General features: G+C 38.9%; 1 protein-coding gene across 4 annotated transcripts in view; it reads right to left on the bottom strand.

The window, feature by feature from the left end:
• Positions 1–27,177, bottom strand: part of LOC127425794 (mitogen-activated protein kinase kinase kinase kinase 3-like) — a 125,012-nt gene that overhangs the window by 49,352 nt on the left and 48,483 nt on the right. For all 4 annotated transcript variants that reach the window (XM_051672048.1, XM_051672050.1, XM_051672049.1 and 1 more), the window contains exons 3-12: positions 23,786–23,876; positions 18,759–18,823; positions 13,053–13,108; positions 12,816–12,863; positions 10,052–10,094; positions 9,719–9,791; positions 9,318–9,449; positions 5,141–5,203; positions 4,687–4,768; positions 4,348–4,464 (exon numbers count right to left, since the gene is read on the bottom strand). In XM_051672048.1, the coding sequence (XP_051528008.1) occupies positions 4,348–4,464; positions 4,687–4,768; positions 5,141–5,203; positions 9,318–9,449; positions 9,719–9,791; positions 10,052–10,094; positions 12,816–12,863; positions 13,053–13,108; positions 18,759–18,823; positions 23,786–23,876 (770 nt within the window). The remainder of the gene's footprint in view (positions 1–4,347; positions 4,465–4,686; positions 4,769–5,140; positions 5,204–9,317; positions 9,450–9,718; positions 9,792–10,051; positions 10,095–12,815; positions 12,864–13,052; positions 13,109–18,758; positions 18,824–23,785; positions 23,877–27,177) is intronic.

Below are 27,177 nucleotides of genomic sequence, written 5' to 3'. Positions count from 1 at the left end.
ATTCAATGGTTAAATTTCACTAAAATGTAATTGATATTGATGTTTTGAAGGAAACCTTGAAGCAAACCTCAGTATAAACAGACAAAAATCTGTTGGTAACACATCTAAAAACAGCTTTGAAAGTGAGCTTCCGACTCCTTTAGGGATCAACACTCTGATAAGAGTGCCAAACTTCCTAAAACATCTGTAACTCTCTCTCAGTCACACACACACACACACACACACACACACACACACGGATAAAGATGCACACACACCCATTTCAGCTATTTGCAAAGAAGAAAACACACCTCATGCACAAACAAATTTGACCAGGCTATTAAAAACGTAGCATAAATTCATCCCCTTGAATGAGCTTTTGATAAAGAAAATTTATAGGAAAAACTATTCTCTTATGAGAACAGAAGTTTACACACCATGCCCGTCATCAACACACAATTTAACTAAAAAAACACGTATTCAAAACATTTCCAGATGATGCAATGCACCTTATGAGAGGATTAAACACACTCAAACAAGCATCTCTGGTACCTTTCTTCGAGCTGCAAAGACTCTCCGGAAGAGAGGAGACACTGGTAAAAACAAGCCTCTGTATTTAAACTTCAAAGGGGAGGAAAAAATAAATTAGAAATCAAGTGAGGATGGATGGACGCTTGAGGAAATGGGTATTATAGTGATGCCACTTTGTTAATGACTGAGTGCTGGTGAGGGTCAGAAATTAAGGGGCACCAAAAATTTACAAAAATGACCCCAAAATCCAAAATGTGGGAGCAAATAAATGCCCTTGTAATGTAACATCTGAAATAGTTCTTAATATTCTATTATAGTTGTAGTTATATGTATTATGGCATAAAATATGCATTAATATTTATTTAATCCTTATGGTAAGAGGTAATCAATTCTTAATCTTGACAAATTGGGTAACACTTTACAACAAGGATGTATTCGGGGCTACCACCCCTGGAGTTCACTAGCTCGCTAGTTCGAATCCCAGGGCGTACTGAGTGACTCCAGCCAGGTCTCCCAAGCAACCAAATTGGCCCGGTTGCTAGGGAGGGTAGAGTCACATGGGGTAACCTCCTCGTGGTCGCTATAATGTGGTTCGTTCTCGGTGGGGCGCGTGGTGAGTTGAGCGTGGTTGCCACGGTGGATGGCGTGAAGCCTCCACACGCGCTGTGTCTCCGTGGCAACGCGCTCAACAAGCCACGTGATAAGATGCGCGGGTTCACGGTCTCAGACGCAGAAGCAACTGGGATTCGTCCTCCGCCACCCAGACTGAGGCGAATCTCTACGCCACCACGAGGACTTAAAAGCACATTGGGAATTGGGCATTCCAAATTGGGAGACAAATTTCTACATATGCAAAATATACTTTTTTAATTAAAAAGTGTATATGTAAATATTAGTTAATGCATTATGAACTAACACAAACTAACAATGAACAACAGAATTTAGATAAATTAACATTAACAAAAATTGTTCATTGTAAGTTTATGATACCTGCTGCATTAACTAATGTTAACCAATAGAACCTTATTGTAAGTTGCCCTCATAAACGTAAAAAATGCTTCTAAAAATCGAATCTAAAAGCAAATATTGCCCCTTTATGTAAAAGTTAATTTCTGACACTGGTGCCGGCGCCTGATCTAGAACCAGTCCACATGTTTCCATGAAAGAAAAGCTGGTTCTGGACTGGAAAATTTGGTCCCAAAAGGGGCTTCCACATATCGTGTGCCAGCGTTGCCGAATTCAACGTCGCGGTCCCGTTGCCACGGACTTTTCAAAGCGTCAGCCAATGATTACCAGGCAATTTGTATACAGTCTACACCAAGTCTGTCTTTGCAATGACAAGTCCAACTTAACACCGTAGTAATTTTCATGTTTTTGTATCACTGATGATGTCTTTAAGAGTACAAAGCAACAAGAAATATTTAAAAACTGTCCAAATTTATGAAGTGATATTGAATGTCTCAATTTCTTTTTATTTACAAATATTTATCTTTGTATTTCTGATCATCCAGACACCTCAGTTCTTGAATTAATTTAAATGGGGTTCCTGTAGCTCAACTGGTAGAGCATGGGGCAAGCAAGATCATGGGTTCAGTTCCCAGGGAACACAAAAATTGATCAAATGTATACCCTGAATGCACTGCAAGTCACTTTGGATAAAAGCATCTGCCAAATGCATAAATGTAAAAAAAAAAAAAAAATTAAAAAAAAGGTAACACTTTCTATGAAGCCCAAATTTATAATGCATTGTAAAAGCATTATAATGCATTAATAATGTCTCATAATACACCTTAAAATATGTTATAACTTCTCATAAATAATTGTAACCACAATTATAATACTCACCTATTCATAGTTATACCTTTATATATATATAACTTATAACTTATTAGAAGGTGTATTGCAATGCATTATAAATATGGGCTTCATAGAAAGTGTAACCAAAAAGAAAAAATGGAAATGTATAATGTAAATTCTCCAAGAACATCCTAAAAGACCTCAATGTAAACAAGTCCTCTTATTACTTTATGCAATGATCAAAGCAATTGTAAGGACCATTTCTCTCAAGTCCAAATACATGTTTTTACACACTTCCTGCTTTATTGCCTGGCAAACATTGGCATTGTGCAATGTTTTTCATGTGGACGTCAAAGTGGCATTTGACGCTGGCGCTGAGTGGTGCGTTGACGCTCTGATGCCAGTCATGTGGAAGCCGCGTAACACCTGCAGGTCTCAAACCAGGAACTTCTAACATCAGAGGCAGAGAGGCTTGATAATATCCTCACACAATCAAGTCAGTCTGGCAACACTGACACAAAGGCAAAATACTAGATTGAGATGACACGTATTCAGTTGCCATACATCCTATTCCTACATACAGTACAACAAACTCCAACCAGTTTATTTTCCTCCTCCGTCTAGAATAAAATCATATTATTTACAAATATCAATTTGTTATGAATTTTATTCATTTTAATTTTTGAAAGATTGTGACATTATAAAGATGCTGAAATAAATTATGTTGGTTTACAAAACTTTGAAAGACTGCAAAGTGCTGCATACAGTGACTACATTTACATGGACACCAGAAAACAGCTTATTGCAAGAAAGTAGCATTCCGGTTTACATGCACTGTATAAGTGGCGTACTCCCATAAACATGCGGCTCGGTCAGTAAGCAGCTTTCTCCACAGCATCGTAATTTCCCCGCAACGCTTCTGTAACAAACAAACATGGTATCCGAAAAAGACTACTATTTTATTCTCCGTTGCTTCGCTTTATTTCCAGATATTCCAGAGTTGTTGCTGTGTTTGTTTCCTTAACTCTACACAGCGATATGCATTGGAACTGCGCTGCAATATATCGGGTTTTCCCTCTTACTGTAAAACTCTGGGATTCCCCCAACGTACAAGCGCATATACACGAACGTGAGGGACCGTCGATATTTTACAATGGTGTGTGTGTAAATGGGTATAGTTTAAAGTGTACAGTATGTGCTTTTCCCACTGTAGTCCCAGAAATGTTGAATTATTTCCGCTGTGTTGACCTGTTTTTGGGCTCCATCCTATGACGTTTGTTCTCCGGTCTGTTCCACGCACATGTGCACTCCTCAAAAACCTTTTAGAACTCAAATGATGTGTTTACATGGCCGTATTAAGCAACGTTCTCGAGGAGAAACCTGTTAAACCTCTTTCTCTTAATCCCTTAAACGGCGTAAGGAAATCAGCGTTCTCGGTTACATGACGTTTCAGAATGCCGCTTTCAGCAAAAACCCTGGAATAAACCGTTTTCTTAAGTGCATGTAAACATGTTCAGTTACGTCATCGTTCTGCTCTTAAGTCAGTGGTAACGTGGGTCGGTTTTGATAGCGGCTCACAGATCCTTCAGCTTAAAACCAGCTCCGGCAAGAGAACCATCAACATTTTGGTGGAAAAGTAGAATCAGAGATAAAATGCGTGGCAACAACAGCCTTTTAAAAAATGTTATTTTCGCTGTCAGACTGTGAAAAAGGAAAAGTAATCCAGTCTTTACACACAATCAAAATGAATGACTGCCATTACAACAACTGTTACGATCTAATAATAGTGATAGTAAACCATTTAAAAATATAACCTCAATAAATTGGCTGACATATCAAACAAATAAAGCTGTTGTCGATCTCATGAGGCTCATCAAACTGATGGGCCTGCTCGTGAAACTAACTCCACTGAAAGAAAGCATCAGTTCCATTAGCTGGACTTTTCTGTGCTCTCTTTGTGAATAATAGTCCCAAAGGGGTCAGACTTCATTCCTGAAGTGATAGTTGGAGAATCACACAGGGACATATACAGTACTGTACCTCGGGCTCTGGATCATCATCATCCAGGTCTGTGTAGGACGAGTGGTCGGGGTTGTTGACCTTATCAAGGAGCTCTATCGCCAATGTACGACTCAACGGTTGGGACACAAAGGGATGCTGGGTAGAAATGGTTGACATGCCGAGGCAAGATGTTAAATGTTCATTGAAGATATCAAATTTCACCGTGTTTACACTTTTAAGGGAATCAACCGACAAATGGCTTATAGTAGAAAGTATTTTAACATTATAAAACTACACACTTCACCTTTAATCAAAAATAATGAAAATATAAATTTGGAATATAACATGTTGAGAAATAGCACATTTTAAGATGCTCACCTGCAATAACTTGTCAGCTGATGGCCTTTTCTTTGGATTTTTCGTCAACGCCAATTTCACAAAATTGTGGAAATTATTGGTCCTTGAGAACACAGAAAGGGGTCTCTCAATAAATCTCATATATAACAGGCATTGCAACCCTGAGTTACCCTGTGTTAGCTCTAAATGTAATTTAACTAATTTGATTTAACCGAGCTGCAAGATAATAGAGAAGAAAGTATTCAGCAGATGACCTGAGCAGATTCATAATCAGTCCAGATAAGAGAATGTCAAGTCCAACCTTATCAGAATTCATAAAAGCAACCGTCTAGGGCAAATGAGAGTGCTTACGTCCAATTTCATAGGTGATTAATGGAATTAAAATCATGTTAAGGAATACATATAAATAAAGGCATATAAAACTGAGACTTAAAATCATTGCAATCTCTCTTGGTTTTAAAGATTTTACACTTACCATTTAACTTTGTCTTTTAATTTGGGGGGTTGAAAGTTGCTTTTCGTCATCAAAAACAAAGCTCTGCAGAAAGAAAAATGTGTAGGTGTCGTCACAAGCATAACAATGTGCCTTGAAGGAGAAAAATGTGCTATATTAAATCATTAAATCATCTCAGTTAATCAAATCGCTTCATGCTTTCATTCTCCACCGTGAAAATAAAAATACGTATTTTTGGGGGGGCTTATTCAGAAAAGGTTCAACTGTTTTAAAGAGCACCTATTATGGTTTTTAAACGAGCCTAATTTTGTTTTAAAGGTCTCATACAATAGATTTACATGCATCCAAGGTCAAAAAACACTTTAATTTGCTCATAATTTAAATTCCAGCATTACTTTTTTTCCCAGTGTCAAAAATGACTCGTTCAATGATCCGTTCTAAAGGATTCATTCTAAACTCCTCCTTTCAGAGAGCCTACTCTGCTCTGATTGGTCAGATGTCCCAGTCTGTTGTGATTGGTCTACCGCTTAGTGTAGTGTTTGAGGGCGGGTCAAAGCTGTTCGCGAGCAGCCAATGAAGACCAGAGGCGGGTTTTTTGTTAACAATATACGTAGGTTAGTACAGGAAGTAAGTCTGGAATTACTAACGACTCGTTTCAGGTGTTCAGAATCGGTTCTTTCTTTTGGGAGTCAATAACTCCATTTGTCGTGCACTTTGATTTTTGAAACTCTGCAGACTTTTTTACATTCACAAACAGCTATATAACACACTACATGAAAGGTCATATTTGAAAAACCATAATAGGTGCTCTTTAAAAAAATTCTAGAACCGGTTGATTTTTATGACATTGTTTCTTTAGCCTCTTCAACTCTTCGGACATGCCGGTGGGTCCAAAAGGGGGCACTATGTCGTGAAAAAAGTTTACGCTTAAAATGCTCAAGTCCCTGAATACGTAAGTCTGGCATACGGAGTATCGTCTGAAAGCTTAGAATTTGAACTTTTCATAGATAGTCATCTTTTCATAGATAATCACTTCTGCATTTATGTTACATAAAATAACAAAATAAGGCCCGAACACATTCAAGTCGCAAATTAGCGCCACCTTGAAGTCATGTGGTATGAATAGAAAAGTCTTTCAAATAGCACTTACATAGACAATCATATCAAATGAAAGCTCTCATTTTCTGGAATGCAACTATACAGTTTATTGTGTTGCCCTAATACCACAGTTTGGAAGATTTTCAAAAGAAACACAAAGTGAAATATGATATTTGTAAGATATCAAACACAAACGTCTCTTTTATGAGGCAATCACTGCTGCGGTAAGCCCCAAATAGCTAAAAACTTTATATCTGCTTTAACCTTAGGCAGTTTTCTAAAAAATGAGCCATTTATTTACTTGTCTGTGAGCTTGCTTTTGTGAATAATCCAATGTCCCTGTCAAGTTCCTTTTATATGCATGGAAAATGTGGTTCAGGATGTGGATGTAGGCTCCGTTAAATTACAGAGAATGTAAGTATTATTAATCATTTTCATCTACTGACACACAAATCATGGCCAGTATTAGCAGTGATTGTATCAGAACGCACTTCACTTCTACCGGTCGACATTGATTTTGAAAACATTTATTAATTTATTAAAAAACGAAAAAATAAACCAGAAATATTTCTAAATTCAAATTACACTTCAAATGAAACGAAAATATAATCAAAATAATGAAGTGGTCATAAAAATCATAACAAATCCAAACATTTTACTCTCTCCTTCTTCCACCGGCCCCTTTTGCAATGGCTTAAACATAACAATAAAAATAATAATAATTGAAAAATATATATGTAACACAAATCTCATTATTTTTGGATTTAACAAATGGCTTTGTAGAGCCGAGGAGGGCGGGGCCGGGCTGGAATGAGACACACCCGGTCCCCAATCAGCCTGATGGGGCGCGCGAGGGATAAAGGCGGCCGGGGACGACAGTTCGAGAGAGAGAGAATTGCAGGCAGCTGTACTGTGTGTTTTTGGTTGTGTGTTTTGTTTAAGTTGTTTATTAAATTATTATTGAAGTTGTCAAGCCGGTTCTCGCCGCCTCCTTTCCACTGAACCCCCTTACACTGGTGCCGAAACCCGGGAAGGAGGAGGGATTCCCGTCGCAGAGTCCTCGACACTGCCGTCCACCCAGGGGAGCGCCGCTGCCGTCCGACGGGGGACGGAGTAGCCCGACCACCCGGACGCAGGGAACGGCCGCCGTCCGCGAGGCGAGAGGGGACGGGACTCCCCGACTGCCTGGAGCGAGGGAGCCGCTGCTGGGGGCGGAGGAGTGCCCTGCCGTCCACCCAGGGGAGCGCCGCTGCCGTCCGACGGGGGACGGAGTAGCCCGACCACCCGGACGCGGGGAACGGCCGCCGTCCGCGAGGCGAGTGGGGACGGGACTCCCCGACTGCCTGGAGCGAGGGAGCCGCTGCCGGGGGCGGAGGAGTGCCCTGCCGTCCCCCGGGAACGCGGAGGGGTCGAGAGAAGACCGCCGTCTGCGGGGGGTGGAGGGAAGTGACTCCCCGACCGCCTGGAGTGGTAGGGCCACTGCCAGGGGCAGAGGAGTGTCCCCACGGGACGCCGGGAACGCGGAGGGGCGTTCTGTCCGCTGGGGGTCGGAGGTCTGACTCCGGTTCGCCCGGGGAGGAGCGGCTGCAGTCCGCCTGAGAGGGTGGAGTAGTGATCGAGGACCATGTGACGGCGCATCAGAGAACCGGTGAGTTTCTTTTTTCTCTCTCTCTCTCTCTCTCTCTCTGTCGCTCCGTGTTGGCCTTTCCCTCGCCATTTTGTTTAGTTGTTTTTCCCCTCCTGTCTCCTCCCAGGTCGAGGAAGGCGGGGATGACCCGCCGGCAGTCGGGGCGTAAGGCACGCCACCGCCCCCCCCCCGGAAAGGAAGGGTGGGGGGTGTACGTCATGCTGGGGGCTCCCCGGCCTGAGGCAACGCCAGGAGGAGTGTAGAGCCGAAGAGGGCAGGGCCGGGCTGGAATGAGACACACCCGGTCCCCAATCAGCCTGATGGGGCGCGCGAGGGATAAAGGCGGCCGGGGATGACAGTTCGAGAGAGAGAGAATTGCATCAGCAGTACTGTGTGTTTTTGGTTGTGTGTTTTGTTTAAGTTGTTTATTAAATTATTATTTAAGTTGTCAAGCCGGTTCTCGCCTCCTCCTTTCCATTGAACCTCCTTACAGGCTTCAATAGCGATCATCAAGGACATTATTTGATGTTCTGTACTTTCAGAATTTGGAAATTAACTTTATTACCACCTGCTGGTGAAATCTCCAAACCGCAAATGCAGGAATTTAATTTGGACTTCACGCTGAGTTAAGAGAAGGTAATGAAACGTCTTTGCGCAATGACCAAATTCTTAGGAAAAGAGCAAATTGCGCTTTGCGTCACTTTATTTACATACAATGCACCCAGAGTTTGCGCACCTACACCCAGAGTAGTGCAAACACCCAAGGCCATTTGCGCTTTGCGCTGGCACAAAAATTGCGCTTCGAATTAGCATTCTCACAAAAATTGGATATGACGTTTAACACGCTCGTAGCGTATTGCGCTGCACTTCACGCACTCCCGAAAATAGAGCCCTGAATGTCTATGGACGAGCACATCTGCAAGAGCTAAAATGCATTAGAGTGCCACCTACATTTCAGATTGGCATTTTGTGACGGAAGGTGATAAAATAAGACTTTTTGGGGGGAGATGGAGTGAACAGAACCAGAATTATATGCTTACATAATTAGGACAACAAAAACAACGTTTTCTTCTATTCATCATAATATTGTAAACAAATACAATAGTGAGCTTTTAAATTTGAGTGTGAAAAACTGTAGGCGGCAGCTCTGCAATGGCACATATTTTAGATCACGGTTCTAAAATCTAGGAGCATAATCGGTAAATTGCGCACTACGTAGTTACTGTCGTTAACTAATGGGCAGTGTAATTCTGTAATATTTATCATTTCATTAATCAAAAGTAACTCTAATTTGATGACACACATTTAAAAATGTAATGCAATCTAATTACAAGTACTTACATGTTACATTTAGTCGGTTATTCCACAAATCTAAAGTACCTACCAGGTAAATACCATTCAATTACTATCTAATACCACCATTGTATCATGGTACTTTTGGTACAGATCCACACTGCTGTTATAAACTCTGACCTCATCGGATGAAGGTCAAACATGGGAGGCTGTAGTTCGGCTAGTTCAATGGCAGTGATGCCAACAGCCCAGATGTCACACAGGTGATTGTAGCCTCCTTTCCTCTCCACGGCCGCCACCTCTGGAGCCATCCTGTTAGCATGAGTTACAAACCACAACATCACTCAAAATATTCATGAACCACCGTGGAAAGATTTATACACATACAATTTATGTCACCACTGAAGCAAAATGCTTATTTGTGTAGCTGACAAATAACAAGGACAAATCATCATCTGGATGATAGGTTTAAATTTAATGTATAAGGTAAAGTGTTAACTGCATGCATGTATGCTGGCTGGATTTGAGTATGGGTCACAACAAATGCAGAAAAAACTAAACTAAACAAAAATGGTGTATACCAATAAGGAGTCCCAATGAAAGATTTCCTTTTAGCTAGTGTGGCCGTGATCTGTGCCGATACACCAAAATCAGCTGCGAAAGGAGAAGAAAGATCACAACACTTTTACTACAGTTTCACATGCAATTCTCATTCAAGATGTTTTTAATCATGCACACCTTATGAACTATGAAATTTGAGAGCTGTGTAATGCCACAGCAAATCGAACATGAAAACATGGGTCTCAGTTACCAACACAACACAATTAACACTCAACAGTTAATGACTTGAACTGATAACACAATATGTTACAGCATGCATATATCAAAGTGAAAACAGTCTGTCGTTTTCTTACCTAGCTTGACATAACCGTTGTCCGTCAATAAAATATTGGCTCCCTATTTCAAATGCAAGACCACAAATGAAAGGAAAATGTAAGGAAGATTATATGACATGTTTTGAAGATATGAAATGTGTAAAAATGGACCTGACTGATTTTTTGCGTTTCATCTTTTTTCTTTAAAATCGCTCTCTTTCAACACCTGCTTTCAACTTTGATCACAGATCTGAAAGAAGCATCTGACTCATACTAATTACACCTCATTCTCACCAGGTAACACATTTCTCTTGCTTTACTAGTGATTGCATGATTGGCTTGAACAAATCACCATTAAAAAGTACTAAGGCGTTTCCTTTAAGGGTCTTTTGCACACAGATTTGGTACAAATGTTTCACCAAAATCAGATTTAGGAGTTCAGGTTTTATAGGGTGATTGTAACGAAACCTGGCAAGAAAATGTTCAAGTCCTATTTGACACCAAATTCAAAAGAAACAGATTTTTGGTTCCACTTTATTTTAGGCGTCTTTAAATGCTATGTACTAAAATTCAAATAAATACAATACAATGTATTTATTGTGTTACTACATGTTGTTCGGAAATAAATCCTCACAAAATAACATTTGCTGCTACTGAGGTTGACATACGTGAAGGTTTAGTTATAGGGTTAGGGTTAGTATTTAGGGTAAGGATTGGGGTAGGGTTAGTGTTGGGTTTAGGGACAAGGTTTACTCCCTTGGTAGTGCCTTTCATTTTCACTGTTTTAATTAGAAAAAAACATTTTTATTTACATCTTTTTATTGTAATACAGTACAAATGACTGTTATGGTAATGAGAATCATCATTGAAAACAATGAGAATAGTAAAAGTACATTTGGGGAGTAAAATGTGCTTAAGTGTCCTAAAATAAAATGTAGGCTTCATTTTTATTACGCAAAATAGAATTTCACACTTTTTGATATTGATTTGGTAATACATGTGCTTCACCAAAAGTAGGAATGTTTCAAATATTTGTATATTTTATTAAGGTTAAACATACAGTGGCAATAAAAAGTATATGAACCCTTTGGAATTACCTCTATTTATGTATAAATTTGTCTTAAAATCTGGTTTGATCTTCATCTAAGTAACAATAATGACCAAACACAATCTGTTTTAACTAGCAACACACACATTATTGAACACATTACATCATTCAAACATTCACAGTGTAGGCTGGATAAAGTAAGTGAACCACAATGACGTTAACAAAAGCAAGTTAGAGTTAGGAATGATCCAACCTGGCATTCAATTAATAATACGAGATTGGAGGTGTGGGTTAGAGCTACTTTGACATATAAAAAGCACTCAAACATTTTGAGTTTGCTATTCACAAGAATAATATGCTGACGTGGACCATGCCTCTTAAAAGAGAGATCTCAGAAGACCTACGATCAAGAGTTGTTGCTTTGCATAAAGATGGCAATGGTTTCAAAGTTATCTCAAAGAGCTTAGAAATTCATCTGTCCACAGTTAGACAAATTGTCTATAAATGGAGATGATTTAGTACTGTGGGAACTCTCCCTAGAAGTGGCCGTCCAGCCAAGATGACTCAAAGGGCACACCGCAGAATGCTCAATGTGGTAAAAAAAGAACCCTAGAGTGACAGCTAAAAATTTGAAGGAATCATTGGATCTGGTTAACATCTCTTTTCATGAGTCTACTATACAGAAAACGTTAAACAGGCATAGTGTCTATGGCAGGACACCACAAAGGAAGTCACTGCTTTCCAACAAAAACATTCCTGTGCACCTGAAGTTTTCCAAAGACCACCTTGACACTCCACTATGCTACTGGGAACATTTTTGTGGATTGATGAAACTAAGGTTGAATTGTTTGGGAAGAACATGCATGGAGGAAGCATCATGAATTGGGGCTGTTTTGCTGCATCGGGGCCTGGACCGCATTCCATCATCGATGGAAAAATGAATTACCAAGTTTAACAAGTTATCCTACAGGATAATGTCAGGGTGGCTCTGCGCCAGCTGAAGCTCAGTAGAAGTTGGGTGATGCAGCAGGACAATCACCCTGAACATCGAAGTATATCCATGACAGAATGGCTTCAAAAAAAGAAAATCCACCTTTTGGAGTGTCCCAGTCAGAGCCCAAACCTTAACCCAATAGATATGCTGTGGAATGACCTCAAGAGAGCCATTCAACCCAGACATCCTATGAATTTGACTAAACTGAAGCAGTTCTGTAAGGAAGAATGGTCCAAAATTTTGCAGCTACCAGAAACACTTGTTTTGGGTTATTGCTGCCAAAGGAGGATCAACCAGTTATTAAATCCAAGGGTTCACTTACTTTTTCCACAGCACTGTGAATGTTTAATTGGATTTGTTCAATAAAGACATGAACGATTATAACTGTTTGTGTGTTGTTAGCTTAAGCACATTAGTGCTTGTCTATACTTGCGACTTAAGAAGAGATCACATTTTATGACCAATTAATGCAAAAAAAACAGCTAATTCCAAAGGGTTCACATACTTTTTATTGCAACTATATCTGTGAATTGCATTCCTTGAGGCATCTACATAAAAATGACTAATTACAGTCAGCCAAAATCCATAATAAAATTCTCAAATGTTACTTATCCGAAAATAGCAATGGGATTTTGTGCTGTCACTCAAACTGTTTTTGGCATTTGAGAACGACATAAACAGTCAAATTCCTTGCCACTCAAAACTGCCTCTTATTTGGATGACGCAAAAGCTGGAAGCAATCGGAAAGAAACTGACAGTACCTTTATGTCTCGATGCATCTTTCCTTTGTTGTGCAGGTAATATAAACCCTGTGTGTTAAGCCAAAAAACATTTATTAGACTAAACATCATCATTGTAATCCAAAATCATTGTCTTTTAGAGACCGAACCAGGAGTTTGACGTATCTGTCAACATGTTTAACATTAAAAATTCAAAAGCAGCTTAATGGTCACAGTAGATTGCAGTGTGTCAAAACAAAGTCCTGTAAAACGGCTTACCTGAAGGGTTTCTCTTGTTACATATGCTATTTGCGATTCTGTTAGTGGACCAGTAACTGTGAAGACATATTTAAATGCACATTAGTATTACTAAAAACATCTAGAAACATCCAAATGGCCATGAATTCTGCACATATTAGTTACAGTAAGACAACTGGGTTCTAACAAAAAATTAACCTAATATGAAAATCTAACATATAATACAATAGTGAGTTGTAAGTGTTGTAAAAATAGAAGTTGAAAATGTATCATTGACATTGATCCTTTACATGCAATGATTGGAATGAAGTTTAAACAGAAGCACCAGCAATAGGTTTAGTCCAGTAGACAAATATACACTGATGAGCCAAAACATTATGACCACCTGCCTAATATGCTGTTGGTCCTCTGCGTGCCACCAAAACAGCGCCGATCTGCCGAGGCATGGACTCTGCGAGACCCCTGAAGGTGTCCTGTGGTATCTGGCACAAAGACATTAGCAGCAGATCCTTCAAGTCTTGTAAGTTGCAAGGTGGAGCCGTCGTGGATCGGACTTGTTGGTTCAGCACATCCCACAGATGCTGAATCGGATTGAGATCTGGGGAATTTAGAGGCCAGGGCAACACCTTGAACTCTTCATCATGTTCCTCAAACCATTCCCGAACAATGTGTGCAGTGTGCATTATCCTGCTGAAAGAGGCCACTGCCATCAGGGAACACCACTGCCAGGAAGGGGTGTACCTGGTCTCCAACGATGTTTAGGTAGGTGGCACGTGTCAAATTGACGTCCGCATGAATGGCCGGACCCAGGGTTTCCCACCAGAACATTGCCCAGAGCATCACACTTCCTCCACTGGCTTCCCACAGTGCATCCTGGTGCCATCACTTCCCCAGGTAAATGGTGCACACGTACACGGCCGTACATGTGATGTAAAAGAAAACGGGACTCATCGGACCAGACGACCTTTTTCCACTGCTTCAAGGTCCAGTTCCGTCACTCACGTGCCCATTGTAGGCGCTTTCAATGGTGGATGTGGTCATCATGGGCACTCTGACCGGTCTGCGGCTACGCAGCCCCATATGGAGCAGGGTGCGATGCACTGTGTGTTGTGACACATTCCAACCATAACAATCAATACAATTTTCTGTGACTTGTGCCACAGTAGACCTTCTGTTGGTTCGAACCAGACAGGATAGCCTTCGTTGCCCTCACACATCAATGAGCCTTGGGCGCCCAACACCCTGTCACTGTTTTGTGGTTTGTTCCTCCTCGGACCACTGTCTGTATGTACTCGCCACTGCTGACTGGGAGCACCCCATAAGCCTTGCCATTTCAGAGATACTCCGACCCAGTCGTCTAGCCATAAAATTTGTCCCTTGTCGCTCAGGTCTTTACTCCTGCCCATTTCTCCTGCAGTCAACACGTTGACTACGAGAACTGATTGTTCACTTATCTAATCTACCCAGACCTTGACATGTGGCCTTGTTAGGAGATGATAAACGCTATTCGCTTCACCTATGAGTGGTCATAATGTTTTGGCTCATCAGTATACATAGAACTACAACATAGGCAGTAAATACAATAGTCAACTGATGAATATAACAGACTTTGTATCTTTAGCAAAGGGTTAGCATATCAGCATAACAACTATTGAAAGTGTTGTAAATTTCTGAGCCTGTGACCCTTTAGAGCAACAGTTCATCTTTTTTAAGTCAATAAATGCTTGAATTGCTAATTAAAATGTCACAAAATAGTTAATGTGATAAGGGGAATGAGTAAATAATAAATGTGAGAATGGGAAAGAAAAACAGAAAGGGGACGGACCTTAAATTCAACATGCAATGGCATTCACAACCCATTTTACTTCTGTAATGTGTTGTATTTTCAAGTGCAACCAGATTTAGAAGTTATTACATTTTGAAAGATTACAAACACAAACCTTTCTTATCTGTCGAATAATATGCACCAATGAGTCGTTCATAAGACCAAGAGTGTGTATGAAGAAAGTGCATACAGTCTGTTTTGATTACATGTTGACTTTACATTTTATTTTATGTGAACTATATAATCCAATCTTTGTAAATCACATAATAGACACATGTAAAGAAAATAAAAACAAAGGGTAAACACTATGTTATATTATAGTGTTTTTAGTTTTTAAATTATTCAGTGGGGTCCAAAAGGCTGAGACACATTGAAATTCTAGGATTCAAAATCTATTATGATGTAAAAACAAAAACAACAACAAAAAAACATTTATATTCTGTACTACTTCTATGTCACTAATAAAATGTACAGTAAGCAATTTTGTGACACTGACTGATGTTCACTCCTTTGTACAAAAAGTCAGATTTCCCATATTTTCCATTGAAGTGCACAAGATTTACATTTACATTTATGCATTTGGCAGACGCTTTTATTCAAAGCGACTTACAGTGCACTTATTAAAGGGACAATCCCCCTGGAGCAACCTGGAGTTAAGTGCCTTGCTCAAGGACACAATGGTGATGGCTGTGGGGATTGAACCAGCAACCAGCACATAATTACCAGTTATGTGCTTTAGTCTCAACTTGTGCAGCTGCTGGCTGTTAACAACTCAAAGTAACTAACCTCGGACCATCACTTCATGACATCTACATACTCGGGTGAGGCACTGTTAAAAAAATGGTCATCTTGACTTTAAGTACCGGCACTTTAAAGCAACAGGCTTTTGAAAATGTTTACAAATGTAATACTTTAAACATCATATTAACCGCTAAAAATATACGCAGAAGTGGGTGAAAACACTGAAGAATGGAAATTGAAAACAGGCAAATCGTGGAACATTTCCGCATTCAGGAAATGGATATAATCACCAAGTTAAGTGAACTTAATTACACAAGTTTTGGAGACGCCATTACTCTATTAAAGTACAGTCAACTTATTAGGGGTTTCAGTTAAACAAATGCAGCAAAATGTATCCATTCAGCAGAAATTTTACCTTAAATTCCATTTTTATGATTATTTATCAGTTCAGAGAGTTATTTCAAGACATTTTGCCCAAGCAGAACATGCTTTATGATTTATTTGTGCCTCTCTCTCTCTGTTGTGCTGTGTGTGGATGGAGTGCAGCCGGTCGGCCTCTGCTCTAATCAGGCCTGTGACCCTGCAGACGAGCGTTAACGTGTCAGCGGGGGTTGATAACATTGGACATTAGTCCAGGCATTAGCTAATAAGTTAGCGGGATAACACCATCTAACTGGTGGGAGGCCCCTCCCACGTGCATCCCCGCACACCCACCCGAGCTGAGGTTCAGAGAGAACCTGCAGGACTGCCGAAAGCTGCTGCGAAAATGAGCGCTAATGATATGACAGCACCACTCTTTTGAATTTATCTCCTGGGAACCTTCACTGGGACAATTTCCAACAACGTACGAAAAGATTTATATATTTAGGCCATCAAGAATCAAACTGTGAATTGGAGAAGACGACGGTTTATTAATTAAAATAATAATAAGTCAGAAATAGTGATCAGACGACATTTCAGCCAGGCTGATTAATAAGCTAATATTTAGCCATTTTAAGATTACTAGCATTGGTTGATCGCTTGCACTGCTTGGTCGATAAATAAAACCAGTATCAGCCTCAAAATCTTAAGACAACAGCACAATTTCAGTTTGCGATTATAGTGATTTGAGTAAATATTGTGTCAAATGAGTGGAAATATCATTAACTGTGTTAGAACACTTAAGCCGAATCTCTCTGAAAACAAAATATCAAACCAAGTGACATTTAATTTAAAGAACTATTGCATATATAGACTTTTAACCCTGTGCGACCCCACGTCCACATGCGTGGACGGTGTATTTTGGATTCGCTATATGCAACGCATAATTTAAATGAATAAAAACCGACTGAATACTGTTCACAAGACTCTACACTGTCATTTAAGGGTTAAACTTCTGCTGCACCGAGTCACGTGACACAACAGCATGCCGTCGATGTCCGTGAAGCGCTCCTACGGACGCAGCGCCAACAAAAGTGCCTCTGGTAAGAAATCTCTAAGTTTTTTAATTGAAACCTGTTTGGTTGTAAAGAGTAGAGTCTCTAGTTTTGTTTGATATGCCACTTTAAAAAATCTGTTCATTTTTCGCATGTCAGCGCCCTAATATGTCCTCATATGTAGACACTGGCATTGCATTTCCTCAAAAGTAGAATTTTTTATTTTGTTATTTTGAATAACTTTTATCACCAACACATCTGTGGATCATTTCGCTTCATTATATAACAAAATATACATTTTGTTATATATATTTATTTTTTTATCACTGTACAATACTGTGCTATTCATTAACATTAGTGAATGCATTCCTATTTATTTACTGTCCATTTTCACATTGAGAATACATGTATTCATGCAAAAGCTGTAAAATGTGTCTTTCAGAGGCTTTATATGGAGTTAGGATGAAAATAAGGTGCATTTCAAACTGTTCTGAGACCAGTGCAGACAGACAGCACACTGGAGGTTAAGTCATTCACTCAGTAGGGAGCAAGGGAGCATCCTATAGCGATCTATGCAGTTAAGTGCATTCACTCCTAAAATCTGATCAAAAGTTCAGTTTCAGGCTGCAGATGATGTTTGGATCACTCAACATGTTTGACAGACATGTGACAATGATAATCAGTACATAGATTCAGAATTTATAATGTATCATTTTATTTTAACATGATTGGCAGTGATTGGATGATGCTGGACATTACTTTGAATCAGAATTAATTATGATAATTTCTGATGTAATGTCTGTAACGTCTCAAAAACATGAATAACCAACACTCCTGGATACATAATAAACAATTTGATGAACCAAATCTGACTTTCTATCGCTTAGTGTTATTTACAATTTCACAACGTAGTCCCGCTGTCCACATATGTGGTCATTAATTTTTAAGAAATCTATTTGCTCTAGAAATTTTTTTTATTTTTTTTTGCTTGTTTATTAGGTGCTACTAGTTACAAATCAAAGAGGGAAACAGAAAATGCACACAGCAGTCACGCGGGGGTCTCAGGAGGTTAAAGCAAAACATACGACATGATAAAACGTATTTGGGCACTTTCTGATTTTAAAACTGGCACTAATGTGCATAGTCATACGTTCAAAAATGATATGTGCGTACCACTTGGTTAACAAGTACACTAACCTTTCAAAAAACTTAATTAGGGGCAAAATTGTTTTGTGTGGTGGAAATTATGCCATAATTACGTCGTAATTTAAAATATTTTTATAGAAATCATTTTTACACAATAGATACTGAAATTATGTTAATTTCACTCTATGATGATTATAGTTTTAAACATGTAATTATTTGTATTTTTATAATGTATTTTTATAGTTTAATATTGAAAGTCTGGGCCTGGGACAAGCCTAAAACGGTAAAATCTATTCATAAAAGGCATTTTAAAAATAAATGATGATGGCCTGGTAAAAAGTTTCTAAATCAATTCTAATGTGACCTTCGTTGAAATCTGAAATCTATACCCCTGGGACATGAAATTGCTCAAAGTTGACCCCAAGTCAGAAATGTGAAGAACTTTCAAAACATTGTGGCTGTTGTATCTCGTTCATGCTGTGCACTTGAAATAATGAAAATTGAATGAGGATGTTGCAAAGCACTGAATACTGACCGCGAGTGAATTCGGGTTTGTGTTAGTGTTGGGTTGATTGTTTATCTTGATATTGTGTATCTTACCGTGATAAATGTCTTGCAGTGAACCTCCCCCACAGTACTCCATACATATCCATAATTTATCCCTCCTGAAAAAACGAGAAAGAAACACACAAACAAATTATATTTCAATCGATGTGTCTCGAAATAGTCCCCTGGTGGCTTATAGGGAGAGAGAAAGATGCACACTTTTCTAGGTCATGACACAGCAAGCAATAGACATGAGAAATAACTCACAATCTTGCAACATGCTTTTATCAAATCCATTTCTGTAAGGTGTCATGCACTAATAATGTCTAGACTAAGAGACAAAAAACTCTGGAGTTATATAGAGTCAAGGGGGAAGCAGAACAAAATTGCTGTGCAATATGTACAAAAATTAATATCGAGATTTTTTTGATAGATATTGCGATTTTGGCAAATATTTTTCTTTCTACATTTTACATTCAAAAATGTCACATTTCAGGAGGAAGAAATTGTCTTGGCATAAGTGACAGCATCAGTTATTTCTTTATGCCTTTTTTTCTATATTCTTTATTAACCTTTCCGATTTTGTGCACTGCATTCTAATTAGCGAGATCTTGACAATGTGCAAAAGACTTATGCCGAATGCCGAATTAAATATCACAGAATTCAGAAAAGAAAAAAAAAAGAAGAAGAAGAATATTATTGCAGCTTGCTGTGGTTTAGAAATTGCACATGCTCATGTCGCGATTTTATAGCAATTATTTGCGCAGCCCATAATTAATAAACAGTAAAATGCATTATCAAGCGGAACAAACAAATACACTACCGTCACCAAAATAAACATTGTTTTCAAACAGCTTTCCTGAACACTTGGGGAGAGTCTGCCGATGAGTCTACTAGGCTGTCAAATAAAAATTCGAAATTCTAACATTCGCCGAATTTAAGAAAGATACGCACATTCGAATGTTAAAACTGCGCATTCGAATTCTGGATGTGTGCCACGCACTGGCGATGACTTCAGACCGATCGCATTCTTGCGCTAAAAAAGGCTAGATGAAGCGCAACAAAATACAGTTTAACAGAAACCAGGTGTCTCGAGATGCATTTTAAAGTTCTTTTTAACTTGACACGGCATTTAAAAAACAGTGCTCCTATAAGAGACGCTGAATAACAAAAACAAAGCGAAACAAAGACGTTCGTCTAGTGCGTTTACATAGAAAAACAAATGGTAAACTGGATGGTTGCAAAAGCGTTCGGTGTGAACAGCCCCTTACAGTAGGTGGAGGTCTTTGACTGTTGCGTCTTGCTCTCTTATGAGCATTTCTCAGATTAAGCAATGGGTTTGTCTGTAATGGAGTGTGTCTAGAGATCCTCACGTTCTGTTCCTTTCTGTTGTGAACAGCCCCTGACCAGGGATCATGAGCTGCTTTACCACTGAGTTCAGCCGAATACCACTGCTATCTGGGAATAATTCTACCCTACATACAGCTGTAATTAATGAAAAACACTGTGGTATATTGCTGTTATTATGAAGTTTGAGTCTGTGGTAGTATATACTGTGGCAGCAGTGCAAGTGTAACACCATATTAACACAGAACTGCCTATTGAAGTGTTTCCCCTGTCATTTTACTATTGACTTAAAATTTGACAATATGAACCGGCTAAAAGTTTTTTTATTTTATGCACTTTAGTTTAAAATAGAATGTTTTTTAACAGCCAGGAATGTTCTTTGCAATAATATTACACGGTGCTGTATGGTTATATGTATTCAATGCGCCCTCGGAAGTAATGTTAATTTAAAATTCAGCTGACTTTAAAATTCAAAATTAATTCTAATTTAGAACATTTTTCAAGTAAAAATTCAAATTTAGTTTCTCTGCCCAATTGACAGCCCTAGAGTCTACAAGTCATAATTAGGGATGGGCATTTTAGAGTAATTTTGTAGTTGAGTAATCGATTACTCAAATGTCAGTTAAAAATATCAAGCATGACACGTACATGAAACTTATATTTTGTTTTATTCACAAACGTTACCAAGAACGGTTTAAAACTTCAACAAACTATGCTTTTCCTTTGGGAAAAAAATGGAATGAACAATATGCATTAATAAAAATACAAAAATATTTAAAAAATAACAGCAAAAAAAATTTGCACTCACGAGCAGCTTACATAGAAACCAATGCTGACGGCATTAAGGTAATGCACATATAAAAACTCTGGGTCTACATAAAGGCTATCACTTTTTATTCACGTTATTATTCAGAAAAACGTGGTGTAAGTTGGCTTTTTATAAAACGCGCTCTGCCGGTGTTTAGATATTTAACACACATAAGCTTCCGAGTTTCTCGTACCGCTTCGCATTTTCTTTCCACCATAAAAAACTATCCATGTCCGTTGGTATACATGACTCCAACAAGAACTGAATAGCAATAGAGTAGAATTTTAAAAGAAAGAAAATATTACAAGTATTGTCACACTTGGCTTTACTTGAAAACACACAAAGAAGCCAACACATCTTCTTCTCTCATCCAACATATCGACGACACATCCACAACGTCCCCCAGTGGACTTAAATGTAACCGCAAGATTTGGTGAGAGATTCAGAGGAAAAGTACAGGATACTTACGCATTGCCAACGGCAGGCAAAATGCGCAGAGCAAAATAAATTAATGATATTCAAATAGTGTTTTTAAGAATCGACTAGCTGGTGCAGAACAAGTACTCAGTTAGTCAATTACTCATGCACAACCCTAATCATAATCTTGTAATTCCGACAATTCAGTAATTCGAATAATTACGTGAATGCACCAGTAGGCCACATTCACACTGATACATTTTCTGTTGAAAACGCAATGATTTTGCTACGTTTACACCTCTCATTCACACTAGTACGCATATTACTCCACTGGCAACGGAGACTTGTGAAAACGCTCTCTAGTACCATATAAATAGAAAACGATGAGGTTAGGAAACTGAAAACAGAGTTTTTTGTTTTGTTTTTTCAATTTGGAATGGCCAATTCACAATGTGCTTTTTTTTAAGTCCTCGTGGTCATGTAGTGATTCGCCTCAGTCCGGGTGGCGGAGGACGAATCCCAGTTGCCTCCACGTCTGAGATTGTCAACCTGCGCATCTTATCACATGGCTTGTTGAGCGCGTTGCCAAGGAGACATAGCGCGTGTGGAGGCTTCACGCCATCCACACTCAACTCACCACGCACCCCACCAAGAACGAACCACATTATAGTGATCACGAGGGGGTTACCCCATGTGACTCTACCCTCCCTAGCAACCGGGCCAATTTGGTTGCTTAGGAGACCTGGCTGGAGTCACTCAGCACGCCCTGGGATTCGAACTAGTGAACTCCAGGGGTGGTAGCCAGCATCTTTACCACTGAGCTACCCAGGCCCCCCTCTGAAAACAGAATTTTAAAACTTTATTAGTGGGGACATGGCCTCAGACTCAGGGGCGTAGATCCTGGGCGAGTGACAAAAGACCTTTTTAACAGACGCATTTCCGCCTAAAGGCCCGATATACTCCATTCAAAAATTAAGAAAAAAATGGTGTGATGCCATTTAGAACTAAATCTGGCAAAAAAAGAATGTGTTTTTGAGTTTGTTTTGGTGGTTCGTAAAAGCTTGCCTGGGTTAACTTTTAGAAAATCTTCTTACCGGCTGCTTAACACCTTCTTACTGTCATTGGTCCATGTCATCGACTGGTGTGACCTGGAGCACCACCTACTTTGAGGCCAATATTTAATTCTGTTTACATTGTTCAGTCAAGTCAAGATCAGTCAATATGAACACATTGGCCTGCAGAGTTATTAGTGAGCTGGTGCAAACTTTCCAACATCTGTACGATCTTTCGCTTAGAGACATGTCATGCTTTTTTTTTGTTTTTTTGGTTTAATTAGTCTACAAAATTAATCAAATCTACTCAAACACTCTCAAGTGCCCATTCACTCATGTGCCATCTGCAGCGACAGCCATTCACACATCTGCCCAAAGTAAGATATGCCTATCTTATCATCATTCTTTCTGCCCATTAACACTCTTTTATACACCCATCTTTGCAGTAGTATCAGTGTCATCATAAATCACAATAACAGAGTGTAATCGGCTAATATTAAGACCGTGTACAGCGTGTTAGCTCAGTAGCTCCATGAATTCAGAATGAAACAAATTAAGTATTACTTTAAATCATCATCGAATGATTAAAACAATTTTTACTGACCTCTTGTTAATTCTACTCATAGAATGAGGCATAAAGTCATTGTTAACACATTTAATGTCATATTAGTTAAGGTTTTACGTGCAGTCTTGAGGGTCCTCATGTTTAAATGTACTTCTAAATGCCTCCCCCAGCGGTGTGGCAGGTGTCCGAATGTTTGCAAACAGTATACTTTTGCATGTCTGTTTCAAACGTCTTTTTACCCTTAAACGAAGAACTTATCAGGAATTATTTTGTTATATTTTTAACTGATTTACTGTATATTCACAACATGAAAAAAACGAGTTACCATAGTTGCGATGGGGTTTCTAATACAGCTGCTGAGGGAGTGACAGTAAATTTGGCATCTTTTCTCAACAGACTGCTGTAATCCACTGTTTTTTCCTCTTGTGAAAAGTCATGGAATTGTTCTTTTGCTGTCTGAGCAAATAGGTAAGAAAAATAATATTTGCTGTGGTCTCCCACTCACTGCTGTACACGTTTACCCTCCAACAGTTTACTTCCATGCTCCAAAAGCCGGAAATGTGAAAAAGATCTATAGTGTCATGTTTTTACTGTCAATGCTGTAAAGAACATTTCTTGTTTATTAAGATATACACTTTTGCTTAGATCACTATTCTTAGATTTTCTGGTTAAGTCTATATTAGATAAGCTTGGCTGTTAAGCACAGGTCGTACAATTAGCAGAAATAGAGGTGCTGTAGTAACCGTGGCTGTTCCTACAGAGAAACCGAGAGACTTGGCCAACAGCCTTAGACAAGAATAGGAACTGATAGAGCAGGAGGAGAGAAAAGGGTAAGTGAAGGAGAAAGCAGAGAACTGTAAATGTGTGGTCAGGTAAGTGGTCATTACTATACCTTAAGTAACTACCGAAATACGCCACAATGTTAGAGTGCTTGCAGTCTTTCATCATGATTATTTCCTGCTGAACCACTGCGAAGTCCTCGCCTGTCGAGGGAGAAAGAGAGAGACGGGGACAAGGTGAGTCTGTAAACATGGCAGAGATATTCCTAGTGGACACACCAAAAGACAGGTGAGCTGTCAGGTTAAGCCTGGTTTGTACTTGCCGCGTCCACGAGTTCGCGGGCAACAAAAATGACGTTATCACAGCATTGGCGGAAGTGCGCTTTGACTTCGCTAGACCCCAGTTTGCGTGGCGGTGTGCATCCCATTTTATTTGTAACCGAGTGAACAGTGCGCGCAGCGCCGCATTCAAAAATTAACGACTTGTGTCGACAACATTGGCTATACTGATAAACATGTTCAGATACAATGCAAGCATGCAAAAACAAACCAACAATATAACAAAAACACAATAAAAGCAGGTTAATAATAGTAATAAAATCAAATATAATAGGGGTTTCAAAAGAAATAGATAATGAATCTGTTAAGTTAAATAAATCATAATTTTACCAAATATTTTTGCTTGATTATTTTTACAAAGCTTTACCATCTTATAATAACATTCTATCAGAAATACATTAAAATTTGGTTTATTTTCTGACCATTTCATCTTATGGATAACGAATCTCCCATAAAAAGAAATAGAAGTCTGTTGCTTTTTATTACAAAGGTTCTTAAGACGTTTACATTGGCAAAAAATATCGAGGGCATAAAAAAAATAACATAAGCCAATAAAAATGAAGTACATTTGCCTTATTCATGAAACATGAGAGAACAAAATTGTGTGCAAATCATTAGTAAAACAATTATTGTGTAAATTATGGCATTTATTTAAATGGAACAGTTTACATAAGCATGCATTTACACACATTTGTTTTGCTCATGTTTCATGAATTTGGCAAATTTACTGCTCAGTCACTATACACCGCATGTTAGCATTTCTATAAGAGTTTATGTGAATGTAAGCATTTCAATGTACATTTTATAAGCATAAAGTATAGTAGAGGTGCCTTCTACACACTGAATGTCACAGAGACTGTAACATTGCTCTTTAGATTTTAATTGTTTCTATTAGCATTTTTAAGGTATGATACAAGTATTTATCCGCTGCCTTAATATCGAATAAAAACAAAACTAGATTGAATTTTGATGCTTTTATTACAAAGATTCTTGTACAGGTTTTAAGTAGTTGTGTCTGCCTGGAAACTACTACTACTACTTTCTGCTGACTCAGTTGATATTTTCTCTGGGCTGCCCCCTGTTGTTCCACAGAATAATACAATGGCGTGCGTCAAGTATAAACGCCTCTAGAAATTAAGGAGGTGCGTGCGCAGTCTGCGGTCCGGTGCACTGCGGTGCCAGGCAAAAGTATAAACAAGGCTTTAGGAGAGAGATTACAATGGGTGCACAGGTCAGTAAGGAAACATGGAATCGAAAAACTTCCCAGGAATTTCTTGCAGAGACAGTCAATACTGTTAGGAGTGAGGTGAATTCAGGTAAATTGGGCCACTTTTTTGCCATTCACTTCTAACCCTGACACTTCACTTGACGCTTTATACAGTGAGGAATAAACCATAAAGAATGGACAAAACATTAAGCTGATTACAATCTATTCAATGAACATAATTTTCACAAAGCATAACTAGGCCTACTATAATATTCTGGGTTCAACACAAGTTAATCTTGATTGACAGTTACCACATATATTGTTTATGTCCTGTGGCTACACTTTTGAAACAGTGTGTATTTTAATGTTTACAGATTGGCCCCATTTACCTCCATTGTAAGTGCCTCACTGGAACCCACATTTGAGCTTTTTTTAAATAAATAAGGGACGAGTCGATATTATTTTTGGTGGTAATCAACATTATTCCACAAATGTTGTTTTATATAAAGATTCAGTCCAAAACTTCATATAGGTTGCACACTGAAGCACATTATTGGATGTTGGTTTTAATCATGCATAAGATGATAGAGGCTTGCTAGGCACTTATGTGCATACTGCCTATACAGCACTGAACTCTCGTTAACATTCAGAAAGCATCAGAGCCCTGATGCATCATTGTGGTTTTTTCCATCTTGACTGCTGATGGAGAGATCTCACCCCTCATCTCAACTTCCTCTCTGTCTCAAACGAGTAGCGTTCAGCTATGTTAGCTCAGCATATTTAACATACTGGAACACAATGTTTTGTTTTGTTTTTTCCCTAAAAAAACTGTAGTTTATTTTATCCAGTTGAAATAAAATTGCATGACTTTGTTCACACAGGGCATCTGAACACACAATTTTTTTTTTTTTTAGATCATTTTCACAAAATGTTATTGGTTTTATTACACTTTGTTACACCTGTGGTGCTTACTAAAGTGACTGGCCATTGTAAATGAATGGATTAGACTACAAAATACAGAAATATTAAGTGTTCACAAGCATCCCAATCCTTTAGATGAGCACATATGTGGAAGTGTGTTTGCACACACACACACACACACACACACAACATGTGTTGAACATACTTTTGTGCATCATCATTCCATGTACACTCTTTGAGGTATATTTCAAGATCTAATGATCATATTATGTTGTGTTTGGGCTCATTTGAATCAGGATAGTCTGCTGTAAGTTACGATATGTCACTGTCTATGTTATATGTATGTTTCAGGAATACGGACAAACGTGACACAAAGTTAATTATATTTACTTCACTGTTGTCCACCTAAACCAGATATTACCTTTAAAAGTTCACCTTTACTAGCCAAGAAGTATTGAGCAAGGGCCTCCTTCAGAGAAAGACATTTATTGGTTGTTCTTAAAGACGAGGAGGAGGTGGACAAACAGGGAGAGTAAAAAAGTGACTGAATATGTGAAATGCTGGTAACTGATTGAGAGCGATGTGATCTGGGCTGATAGGTGCCACAAGAAGGCAATCACTCCTAATGCCCATTTGCGGGCATTCTGACTCGACTCCATCTGAGCGGACCTTGATCTCTGGCTTTGGTCTATAAATGTGTGTGAGCGGAGAGGGAAACGAGAATAAGGAGACAGGCAGACACAGATCATGAGAGATGGAGAAGAGGAGAGATGGGGAGAGAACAAAGTCACTTTGTCCTGCTTGCTTAATGATAGAAGCTGCAGGCTCATTAAAAGTGTTTTTGTAATGTTTATTTTCCTTGTTTTCTCACACTGACACTAGAAACACACTCAAATGTCTTCTACTCCCACACAGAGGGGCACAAATAAATATTTTAACTTGTGAAATTCACCATTAAATTTAGAAGCCCATGTTGGTTGCTGCCACCAATGATCTAATTTACAAAATGAAAGGTGGCTTGTTAGTGCGCTTTACTCC

The sequence above is a fragment of the Myxocyprinus asiaticus genome, chromosome 35 (genome assembly GCF_019703515.2).
Source record: "Myxocyprinus asiaticus isolate MX2 ecotype Aquarium Trade chromosome 35, UBuf_Myxa_2, whole genome shotgun sequence".
Taxonomy (NCBI): Eukaryota; Metazoa; Chordata; class Actinopteri; order Cypriniformes; family Catostomidae; genus Myxocyprinus; species Myxocyprinus asiaticus.
This window is presented reverse-complemented; position numbering and strand designations above follow the sequence as displayed.